The sequence below is a fragment of the Callospermophilus lateralis genome, chromosome 9 (assembly GCF_048772815.1).
Source record: "Callospermophilus lateralis isolate mCalLat2 chromosome 9, mCalLat2.hap1, whole genome shotgun sequence".
Classification (NCBI taxonomy): Eukaryota; Metazoa; Chordata; class Mammalia; order Rodentia; family Sciuridae; genus Callospermophilus; species Callospermophilus lateralis.
In genome coordinates, this window is record NC_135313.1 from 71173770 (window position 1) to 71186455 (window position 12686).

Consider the following 12686-nt stretch of genomic DNA (forward strand, 5'->3'; position numbering starts at 1 on the left):
GATAATATAGCAATATTTGCTATGATCTTCTGGGCTCCTGTAACAGCAAGCTCTGTGTGTCCTCCTCAACATGGCTCTGTGCCTCAGCTTTCCATTTTGCCTGTTGAGATACACAGAGCACTTTTAAAACACCAAATCACTCTGCAGCTTTTGGTTCAGCTAAGTTCAGACTGCTTTTCTGTTCTACAGGGTTTTCTGTGCCAAAGTTGTCCATTGTGTCTCTCTATTTGTGTTATCCCTCCCCTCTGCAGTAAACTGGCACCACCGTTGCTTCCACAACCAGTCTGGTTCCAGTGTACTCTTTCTTGTCCTTTGTTCAATGTACCCAGATTTCTGAGTCTCAAGAGACTCTGACAGTCTCATATTGTATTTTAGTGAATTCTCTTTTTTATTCACCTCACTGAGACGCAATATTCCTGATGCTTGCATCCCAAGCCAAGGAACAAGTGAACATACAGCCTTCCTCCTATCTGCCATCTTGAATCTTCTTGCCCCCCTCTCCTGCATTTTATATGTTAAAGTAATGTTGGAGCTTCAGTATGACTAGTTTGTGGTTTGTGTGTGGAACAAAGTTTTCTGTCACTTGGCTGAATTGTGGGCACAGTATGAGTAGGGTCTATATCCTGTGCACTTGTAGTATCCTGATCATCTCCCAGCACATTTTAGTAAGAGGGGGAGTAAGCAATAACAATAATAGTATAATAGTAGCAACCAATATACAGCCTTAAAATAAATGTCCAATGCTTAAAGGACATCTATAACACTTAATGTCACACAAAGAGAAATGGTGTGGTCAGCACTTAACATCAGCAACAATAATAAACAGCCATATACTAGATTTAGCATTAAACCAGCAGGTGTCAACTGTGCCATTGACCATATTAATAACAACCACAACAATAACGGTGGGGGGCAGAAATTATATAAACTAAAAGGGTAAAGTTACAGTTATTATTGTTGTTGTTGTTGTTGTTGTTATTATTATTATTATTATTATTATTATTATTTTGTGTGAGGTGCTGAGGATTGAACCCAGGGCCTTGTGCATGTGAGGCAAGCACTCTACCAACTAAGCTACATCCCCAGCCCAAGTTATGGTTTCTTAAGTGAAAAGGAAATGTGGTAGAAAGGCAAGAGGAAGTTTAAAGTATTTAAAAAGTGAACAAAGGAATCAGGAAAGAGGTAGCAGATGACACCTATAAACAAGGATATGTAAAAAAAAAATGAAAAATGATAAAATAGGGGAAGAGGGAACACGAGTATTTGACTATTAGAGGGAAAAGAAAGGAAAGGAGTAATAAGAGGAACAAAATAAAGGTAAGAACAAACAAATAAAAAATAAAACCAAAACAAACCTGTAAAAGACCCTACCCCTCCATAGTCAAAACAAGGTTAAATAACAAACATGTGAAAGAAAAATGATAAAAATGAAAAAAAAACTATATAAATATAAATATGTGTATATATATCCTCAATCCTATCAGCACAGCAAGAACATACACATATATACAATGGAAAAGGAAGAAAAGAGAGAAAACAACAGGAAAAAATTCTTATTGAAAGACGAAATCTTGTTGCCACTGACCTGGCCAAAACTGTTGGCAGGATGAATGTTTATTGCCTATTTGTGGTGCCCTTCTTTCTGTTTCATTTTGAGTTATGTACCTTCGAGGGCTAAGATTACTAAACCTGATCTCTTTCTGTTTCCCACCAAGTTGCAATCTGGTGTGGTCTAGAACCAGATCTGGTTGTAGTAACTCTCAGCTTTCTGTCTCACAGTATAAGGTAGGATAGACTGGGGGACAATTAGAATTTTGTCTGTACAGACTAGGTTGATGTACTCCTAGAGTGGGATTGATGTAGAGATCTAAATGGGAAGTTCCAGTGGTTGGGGTTTAGTCCTAAGCAAACTTTGTAATTTTGTCCAGTAGTATTTACTCCAGAGAGATTAGATCCACATCCCCTATTACAGGGAAGATGCAATGTCTGCAGGAGATCTTGATCTCAGAGACTTCTCCAAAATTCCACTCATAGCTTGGGGGAACTATTCTTCTGCAGGTCTCATATTGTGGATGTGGACTTTCAAGGATCGGATTTGGAGTGCCTGCAGTTTCTGGCCTCTCCCCAGCTGGTTGCATAAGCTACTAGAAATAAAAAGAATTTAAGCCTCTATCCCCTTAGTATCCCCAGCCTAGATCCCCTTAGACACAATCCTCTTTGGGCTTATTTCAGTCACACTGGGCCAGGCACACTCTGGACCCCACGGCAAGTATTTACTGGGAAAGTATTGCAATAGTTTTTATAAATTCCATAGTTTCCACAATTGCAAGCTGCCCCAGGTCCACTTGCAAATGGTTTCTGCCTCAACTCTCCATTGCTAGTTGGAGATTCAGAGCACTTTTCAATCATAAGCTTGCCACACTGTCTGTGAGTCAGATCAGATCAGCCTTCCCCTTTGTTCCTCAGGTTCTCCCGTGCCAAATATATTCACAGTGCTTTTCTTTCTTTCTGCCTGTGTTTATCCCTCTCCTCTGTAGGGAACCAGTGGCACTAATGCTGCCCCTGGAGGCAAAGCTGTCGTGTCTCTAATGTATTATTTTTTTGTTCTATGTTCAAAGCTCTTGAGTTTCTGTGCCTTTATGCTTATTTTACTGTCTAATATTAAATTTCAGTGAATTCACGCGGTCATCCACCTCACTGAGAAGCAATACTCCTCTTGCTTGAGTCTTGAACCACTGAACAAATGGAAAATGTGCCCTTCCTTCAATTCACCATCTTTAGAGCATTTTCTGTAGGGTCAATCGCATGGTGGTGAATTTCCTCAGTTTTCCCTTACCTTGGAAAGACTTTATTTCTCCTTATTTCTGAAGTGTAGCTTCTCTGGGCATATTATTCTTAGTTGGTAATTTTTTGTTTGGTTGTTTTTTAGAACTTTGCCTATATCATTGCATTCCCTCCTGCTAGTTTGTACTGGGAAGTCTGCTGTTAGTCTAAATGAGGATTGTTTTACATGTGATTTGATATTTTTCTCTTGTTTTTATAACTTTTTCTTTGTCTTGTCTTTTGACAGTCTATAATAAGCCTCAGAGAGGATCCTTTTTGGTCCAATCCATTGTGGACTCTTTGAGCCTCCTGGACCTGGTTGTCTGTATCTTTCTCAAATTTTAGAAAAAAAAATAGCTATTATCTTTTTTTTTTTTTTTTTTTAAAGAAAGAGTGAGAGAGAGTGAGAAAGAGGGAGAGAGAGAGAGAGAGAGAGAATTTTAATATTTATTTTTTAGTATTTGGCAGACACAACATCTTTGTCTGTGTGTGGTGCTGAGGATCGAACCCGGGCCGCACACATGCCAGGCGAGCGCGCTACGCTTGAGCCACATCCCCAGCCCCCAATAGCTATTATCTTGTTGAATACATTTTCTATGACTTTTACTTTCTCTTCTCTTTCCAGAACACCCATAATACAAGTCTTTCTCATTTATTGGTGTCCCATAACTCAAAAGATTTCTTCATTCTTGGTAATTTTTTCCTTTTTTTTTTTTTAAGTTTGACACGGCTATTTCAAAAGATCTGTTTTAATCTCAGACATTCTTTCTTCTACCTGATCTGTTTTGCTATTGAGGTACTCCACTGCATTTCAAATGTTCACTTATTAAATCTTTAGCTCCAATATTTCTGATTGGTTCTTTTATTATGATTTCTATTTCTTTGCTGAATTTCCCCTTCTTGTCATAAATTGCCTTCTTAATTTTTTAATTTTTCTATCTATATTTTCCTATATCTTATTAAATTTGCTTAAAATTACTCCCCAAATTTTTTTTCAGACAGTTCATTCATTTCCTTTTCTTTAAGGTATATTGCTAGAGAGTTACAGTCTCCTTGAAAGGCATATCATGTTAACTTTTTTCATGATTCTGGTGTCTGCATGTTGATATTTGTACATCTGGCAATTCAGTTGCCTCAACCAAGTATATATGGTAGTTTTTTTTTTTTTAGTAAATGTATTTCTCCTGGAGTGTTGGTTGGACAGACTGTGTTTCAGATAGATTCTTTTGTGTAATGTCCATGTAGCTTCTTCAGCTCTAATCAACATTGTGATATGGTGGTATTTTAGTGCCCTGGGCTGCAGAGGTTGTGGTATTTTCCAAATTTTGTTCAGCCAGTTGAGATGTAACTCTTAAGTGAGGTAGATTTTCTGGCAACTCAAAGTGCAGTATTTCCAGCTACAGGTTTGGGGTTCTCATCAGTTTCTATAGGTCTTATGGGGGTGGTGCCACCTCAGTGGGCCCAGGTGGGTGTAGTACACCATGCCTGGTAGCAAATCAAGGTGTTGTCAGTATCTGAGTGTCTCACAAAGGACAGACCTCACCAATGGGCCCACAAACAAAATTTTTTAGTGTCTTAAGGCTACAAAAATTATTTTAAGCTTTTGAGTCAGTGTCCAGGGGTGGCTTCCAGTTGCTTCCCAAGGCCAAGGGTGGGTGGCCAAGAACACTGCTTTCTGGGAATGAGAGTGTATGTCACACTTGTGTTCTTAATACATTTGTTTCAGCTAGAGTCTAGTATAATGGTGATGGAGGCTACATTTTCAGTATTTCGAAGAACTGAAAATTCTGAGTTTTATGGGATGGAAGGGTAAAAGTTATTTATGGAAACTTTACATTTTTCAAATTTATCTTGAGAAAATTGATTGGAAGGAATGGAAACCACAGCTTGACAGATTTGTGTCCAGAACAGTTGACACTTATTACTTTAACATGAATAATAACTTGAATTTGTTATTAAAATAAAATATGTATATCTGTAAGCAAATATAAGAAAAAATCACTATGGTAAATATTGTAAAACTTTGACAAGAGTAATTATAACATGTATTTTATATAATTAAGTCAATTGTGCATCACAAGTTTTCTATACTATTTACACCTTGAAGTCCAACTGTGATAAGATAGAATCCTTTGAAGAAGTCATAATCATTAGAACTGACACTATGTGGGACCTGTAATGTAAGAAATTATAATTACTGCATTCACAAATTTATGTTTATTTGCCATATCAATGCTTATAAAAGAACATAAAGTTGAACATTGTTAACATCTAAAAAAAATAAAACTGAGAAAAAGAATTATTAATCTTTTAATCTATTCTTACAATTTCTTAATGATTACTGACAGTTTATTTGAAGTTATATTATAACATTTTTATGTGGTGATTTGAATTTCCAAAGCCTTGATTATGGTTAATTAAAATTTTATTCATATAATCCCACAAGAATAGGCCTATTTTATTATTCTTGTTTTGGACCTGGAAAATTGGTTAGAATATCTACATAAAATCACTTCATTCAATTAAACTTTGCTGCACTTAAACATGTTTGTGCCCCTTAAAAGTGAAGAATAAAATGGTAACTTGGGGAAAGATTTTGGCTCAATATAAGGACTTTAAAAAAATTAGAACAAGCCTAGAGCAGTGGTGCATGCCTGTAATCCCAGGAGTTTGTAAATTCAAAGCCAGCCTTATCAACTTAGTGAGGCCCTAAGCAACTTAGCAAGACCTGTCTCAAATAAAACACAAAAAGGCCTAGGGATAGCCAGGCACAATAGTGCATGCCTGTAATCCCAGCAGCTCGGCAGGCTGAGGCAGGAGGATTGCTAGTTCAAAGCCAGCCTCAGCAATAGCGAGGTGCTTAGCAACTCAGTGAGACCCTGTCTCTAAATGAAATATAAAATAGGGCTATGGATGTGGTTCAGTGGTCGAATGCCCCTGGGTTCAATCCCTGGTGCAAAAAAAAAAAAAAAAAAAAAAAAGAAAGAAAGAAAGAAAAAAAAAAAGGGCTAGGGATGAGGCTAAGTGGTTAAGCATCCCTGGTTTCAAACCCTGGTACAAAAAAAAAAAAAATAGAGCAAATAATGTATTCATAGATAATCTTGTCTTCACTGATTCTATTCATTTGAGTTAGAAGCATTTTTTGTTTTGCCTTAAAAATGGCCATTAGTGTTAAAAATTTATCTGCCCCAATCAGTTGAGGAATGTTTATTTAGTACTCTAGATGCTGGTATCTTGCCAAATTAGCTCTGCTTCTCTTTCATATTGTATCCATTTCTGGTACTTTCCTTCCAAAACAATATTAGGATGGTACATTTAATAAGTAATTTTTCTTTCTTATGTTAACTGTCAATTAGAATATCTTTAGCTATAAGAAAATCCCTAACTGAACTTACAATGACTTAATTAATAAAACAATTCCTTATTTAGCAAGATGTCTGGAGGTAGGAAAGCCCAAGAATAATAGGCCTATTTTTTCTGCATTCTCTTGGAGTACTACAGCAGTTCCACATAGCATCTGACATCCACAACCACAAAGAGACGTTCCTCTTGTAGCTCCTTTCAAAAGCTTAGAATCCTCTTCCTTGGAAGACTGACTTTACATTTCATTGTCCAGATTGGATTTTTTTGTCCATGCACTTAACAAAAACACTGGCTAGAGGAATGGGAATAGATGTAAATGGATGTCTGCACCAAATGAATCAGTTAGCAATCTTGTTTTGGTCAAATTCCCATTCCTAAACCTTCCTATAAGAAATTTTGGAGCTATCACTTTTAGAACCATGCCATATTTTCTCCTTCCTGTCACCTCTCAGAAGAATGAGGATTTGGATGCTGGTACAAGCTCTGGCTTTGCCTTATGGGTCACTATTATTTTTTATTTTTTAATTCAGTGAATTTAGACCGTGCCCTCTACAGTCCACTTTAATGTGGTTGTCAGCTCCTAGATGAACCACTAGATTAGGTAGAACCCAGGAACCCTGGAGGTGAGAACTTCTAAATGTGAATGGATCTCCTAGGAAGAGAATGTACACAACCAAGAAATTTCAGGAGCATATTTTGTTGGTTAGAAATGGGTATGGGACCAGAATCTCCCCTATAAGCCAGACTGAAAATCAAAGATGTGCATTTAGGCAGTGGGAATGGGATAGGGTGGTTGGTGGGTGAGGAGACAATTTCACTAATCAGATTGAATAGACTGAGTTTTTGGATGGGTCTGTTTTGGAAAGGCAATATTAAAAAGTGAAGTAGAGTTGTGTTTTCCACAGGATCAGACCTGATGCAGCCAGACAAAGGGATTGGGACAGGATTACCTTTCATCCACATTAATCCACTGGTGACTCTCTGCAATCTTGTTATTTAGTGGAGGAGCACTTGGTGTCCCCTGACATTGTTACACTTTAAGAGATAAGTTTTCCTTTAGGCCAGATTTACTGTGGCCATTTCCCAATCAGGCAGTCCAAAGACGCTGATGACTGCATCATCTAGCTTTCGAAGGCACTAATTGTCGTTTTGCTTGGAAAGCTCCCTTCCCATGAAGAAAATATAAACAGCTCTCAGGTAGTTTATAAACACAGGTTTATAGATTTGTTTCTGTCAATAAAGTACCTGTAAATATTTTTGTTTTGTTATTCTTGCCCCATGTCTGCCTTCAAATGTTTTTTGATGCTGTGAAACCAGTATCCAAGGAAAGTGGTTTAAATGTGACTATGGTAAAAATTAGTAGCTAAGTTGGGAGTCAATTTAGGCCTTTTGCAGTGGCTCAAAGAGGCAGAATTACAGAGATGATCAGTCTGGTTGTCCTTTTTTCCTGAATTACCTGTTTTGTCTCACTTCCTAGAAAATCGTAGTGCAATGGTATCTGTGGACTTCAGTATTTGGGGATGGGGAGGCTCAGTGGGGACTGGGTAGTAAATGCCTTACCCTTCTGCAGACTAAAATTTCTTGAAGTATTTGAAGTGCTCAACAAGCCTGAGAAGAGTAGAATCTTGGTGTTTTATGATAAAGATAAAAATTAAAAAGCACTTAGAAAATTTGGATGGACCAAAAGAAATAGAAATTACAGATAACTGCTAAATAGTTTTAATTGTAAAATTTAGGATAATTCTTTTCTTTAAAAAATTATATTCATTTTCAAATTTAGAATATAGATGAGGGGTTAGAATATTTTTTACTATCTGTGGAATTTAGCTAGTTTATTATCATAATTACCAACAAAACAGTTAAATACAACAAGAACTTTGGGAAATAAAAGCTAACCTGGGTCTATAAAAGCTAACCTGGGTCTAAGTTATTTTATACAGGCTTCTCTGTCCAAAAGAAAAGAAGAATCGATCAGAAAAACAAGTGTCCAGATTTAAATTTAGAAATCGAATGTGATTTTATTTTAGAGACTAAAAGTCCATGTTTCTAGAAAATGGCTGCTTCGTTTTGTAAAGAGGCTGTGTGTATGAGTATTTCTCTTGAATTTTTACTGTGCAAAGTCTCAGTATGTGGAGTGGATATATGTAATGATGGGAGTTTTTCCCTCCTTTATAAGCAGCATTCTAATGGAAATGCACAGCTCTGCCATTATTATTGCCCGTGTAAATATTTGCCTCAAGATTTAAGCTTGCAGCTCTGGGAACGGCTCTAAAAATAATAATATTGTTCAGTATTTATATGTCATTTTCTTTCAGCATGTTTTTCATTTTTATTCTACATGTACTGAAAAATGTCTTACAATTTGCGTAATTGTGGTAACTAGAAAAAGCTGTTGGGATATGAGGCTTCTCAAATCAACAAGGAGGTCAAAATGGATGTCATCCCTGTTCATGGCATATTTGGTTTGAAATATCTGGTTTTAATGTTTAATAGTCATTTCGTATGTTTAAGTGGTTTTTAATGTTGCACAAAAATGGCACCTAATTAATACATTCGCACAACGTACAAAAATGCACTGAGTCTCCTGCACTCAAATTTGCACATATTCTCCTGCTGCTATATTTATTTATAGCAATGTACACTGCTTAATGTGTGCTTTTATATGAAAAGCATTTTGTAAATTTTTGCTATTTGCATTTTCTCTTTGAGGACAGCCACAAACTTGTACCACCATTCAGTAGGAGAGATCATCAAACCAATTAGTTTGAAAGTACTTCTCCATTTACCAAAGGATTTTAACTCTAGGAAAATTATGGGTAAGATTGTAGATTATCTTAGACTGAATTCTATAGAAACAAAACTGAGACAAGGATTTCTAGGACAATGATTTTTTTTTGTGGGGGAAGGTGGGTGTTCTTAGAAGAAGCTTGTGAAGGAGGCAGAATAGGAAAGGGGAGATGTGGAATCAAGGAGGAAGTCTCAGTGGAGACTGGATCTTCTGTTGGCTTCTGCAGTGAGACTCTGGAGGGAGAATGTGTCACAGAGTTGGTCACATCTGGAGGCAAATGGGCTGGTGTGTCAGGCATTGATTGTGGTTGGCCCTGAAAAGAAGGTAGGAGGGTAGCCTCTTGGGTGAGGCAGCTCCCAGGGGACCCAGGGTAGTTCACCCATAACTTGTCAGCCAAGACTCGCAGCATGTTGGTGATGGGAATTCCAGCTAATTAAGGCAATCTGGGCATGGCACCAACCGCCTCCATTATATAGATGAATGACAATTTAAAAGAACAGGAAACTTGTTGGACCTAGGTTCTGTAGCTTTTCCTCCAGAGGACACACCACCCCCACACATCAACATGTATAATCAAACAAAGGTAGAAATTCAAAACATTTTAAAGGCCCTTCAATTACAGTGACAGTTTAAAAATATTAACTAAGATGTGGACTTCAGTTCTGTTCTTATTCTGTTGCTTATGGTGTAGTATTGTAGAATTTATCTGGCTAACTCTCCTGTTAAAATGCATTCATGTCACAGTGGGTGCAAATGGTCTCCTTAAGAAAGGACGTGAGATATTGTCCATGAAAATCTGAGGGTGTTTGGAATGCCAAGTGCACTCAGGCAACCTTTCTCCTGGCTTAATTTTCCTGCTTCAAATGCTTTATTTGCAGATGTCTTTGACTGTCTGTACATGCAGAACTGATTCTGACAGAACCAAAACACTTGCTGTGTTCAGTGAATGAATTTCTCTCAAATTCTTTCTTTGCAATAGATTATTATGTCATACTGGAACTGTAGAGTATTCTTTTTACTGATAGAACATCTCCAACCCTCTTTTTCATCCCATTATAGAGTAGGTGGAGAAGATTTTTTTCTTTGAAAAGCAATTTTTCCTACTTACTAGAATAATGGCATGCCTTATAGAAATGCTTAACCTTATATGAGAACAGTGGAGTTCCCCTTAGTATCACTGATTTAAGGGTTATTTTAGTCTGTTTTAAATTGTTAAATATTTTTCATGGGCATAAAGACATTAAAAAACTTTTGGATTGCAAACTTAACTTTTAAGTGTAAGACCATTGAAATAAACAATGGCAAATTTCCATAGTGGATCAAAGAAAATATTTGTTGCTATTAATATTCCCTCTGATTGCATCTGAATTTGATTATTCTAATTTATTAAACAGGGATAATAATATGCAAATAAACTCAAAATATAAAGAGGCATTAATTTAGACTTTAGAATGATAATGCAACCTTTTCACCTTGAGTAGGACTTTGCTATGACTTTATACAGAAATTGAACTAAGCCAGTGCCTAGGAGTGTTCTGAAAGGAATAAAGTATTTTGGAGCACAGTGGACACATGATTGAGAAGGCAATGTGCAGGGATCCTGTTTATAAATTATTTCCTTATGATCTGAAATTCAGCACCATTTGTTATCTTTTCATTACCCATATTTAGTATTATCCCAAGAAAGCTAGCAGATAAGAGGGTAAAGTAAAAGATATAGACTTCCCTTTGAATTCAAATCTTAAATAACTATCTTCCTCAGTCTGACTTTATTTTCCTTTATGTAATTATTATTCTGTCTACATTTGTATTTATCTCGTCTAGACATAGGACTTTGGTTGAATAAGAAAAAATCCTTTTTAATATGTATGTGTAATAATGTATTTAGCAATATTTATTTATTTCATTGATTGATCATTTTTTAAATATTACTGTAAGCATGATAAAATAAATATTTTTTAAAATATTATTTCTCTTTAACTTGTTCAAACTATGCCTAGAACTCATGGAAAGACCAAATAAAGTATTGAAGGATCCAATGTGTTAGAAATTAGAAACTTTTCTTTCACAATCATTAAATTTGGCTAACATTTTTAAAATACCTCATTTGGGCTGGGTGCACTAGTGTGCACATATAAACTCTGCAACTTGGGAGGCTGAGGCAGGAGAATTCCAAGTTCTAGGTCAACCTGGAAACTTAGTGAGACTCTGTCTCAAAAACAATTTAAAAAGAGCTGGAAATGTAGCTCCAGTGGTAAAGTGCCCCTAGGTTTAACACTCAATAGCACAAATTAATCAATGAATCAATGCCTCATTTATGTAATTATGATTAGTTGCTAATAGTTTGAGCAATTTGAAATCCTTTTAAAAGTTCGTAGTTTCTAAACTATATGTTATAACATTTTTGTTGCTTTCAGAAACTTCCAACTAAGTGAAGAAGACCACTGGATTTACCAGGCTATTTTAGATCAGTATCCTGGAGATCTCTTTGGCAGAAGGACTCTGTATCTTGATATGTTACAAAGATATTTTCCTCACAAATCTAGGCATGACTTGGTGAGTGCAAATTGAAATTGTTTTAGGGGTCAATGATTATGGAGATATGTGTGTGTGCATGTGTGTGTGTGTGTGTGTGTGTAAAAATAATCTAAAATTTATTGTTTTCCTACTCTATAGAAAATAGTTGAATTACAGGCTGAAAGTCTGTGCAGGTCATTTTTCCCCCCAAATCTATATAGTCCATAAGCAGGTGAGGGCCTGTCTGGCAACTTGCCCCAGAAATCTTCACCATGGCTCCCAGGCTGCTCTGCTAGTGTTTGATCCTCAGGTTTACAAACAGTTACCTGCCTACTCTCAGAGGTTCCACGACGTCTGGATCTTTCCTGAAGGTTAAATGCTTGCCCTTGCATCCACAAAGTCTGCCACACCTCAGCCCCTCTAGTCATAAGGATGCCAACACTCACCCTGAGAGATGTCACTTACCTGTATCTTCCCCATCACAGCAACTCTGCCTGTTCCCCTATGTGGGTAGAAAACACAAAGACCTCAAATTCAGAACTCAAAGACATGACTTAAATTTCCATGAGAAGGAATTGGAAAATTATTGTTTCATTCTTTCATGGGAAAACCCACAAAGACAAGAAAATAGAGGTTACCATATCACCAATTAATTTTACAATGACTTGTTTTATAAATTATATGTAAATAAGCATGTATAGGCTCTTGATTTGTAATGCTATAAAATATTATCACATACTCTGTACTTTTATTATTGTTTTAAATTAAGCAAGTAACAGCAATACTCACATGTGTATAGAAATTACTATACATCAGTTTTAGGGAAACTCCTTTTAATACACATAGCAGTGGGAGAAAGTAATACTATTGTTATTCTTATTTTCTCATTAAGAAACTGAAGCAAAGTCCACATAGTTAGAGTGACTATTATCCACATTCTTCCTATTCTTTCCCTGTCACCACCATTTCAACAATAAATTGTTTAAATTCTGGTCTAAAACAGATACCTCTTACATAATAAATAATTAACTCTGGATTTTTTTACATTCTTAATTTACTAAATTATATCTTCTTTTATTCCTAATCAATTTTATTTGCTTCTGTGACCAGCTGCCATTGTTACCTATAGATTTTTATATTTTTTCTACAATTTACATGATTTTTTTTGCATTTTTATTCTACATTGGATAGATTA

General features: G+C 36.2%; 1 protein-coding gene across 1 annotated transcript in view; it reads left to right on the forward strand.

Annotated features, from left to right (window-relative positions):
- Positions 1–12686, forward strand: part of Ccdc148 (coiled-coil domain containing 148) — a 200688-nt gene that overhangs the window by 47750 nt on the left and 140252 nt on the right. The window contains exon 8 of the mRNA XM_076866446.2: positions 11392–11530. Coding sequence (XP_076722561.1) covers positions 11392–11530 — 139 coding nt within the window. The remainder of the gene's footprint in view (positions 1–11391; positions 11531–12686) is intronic.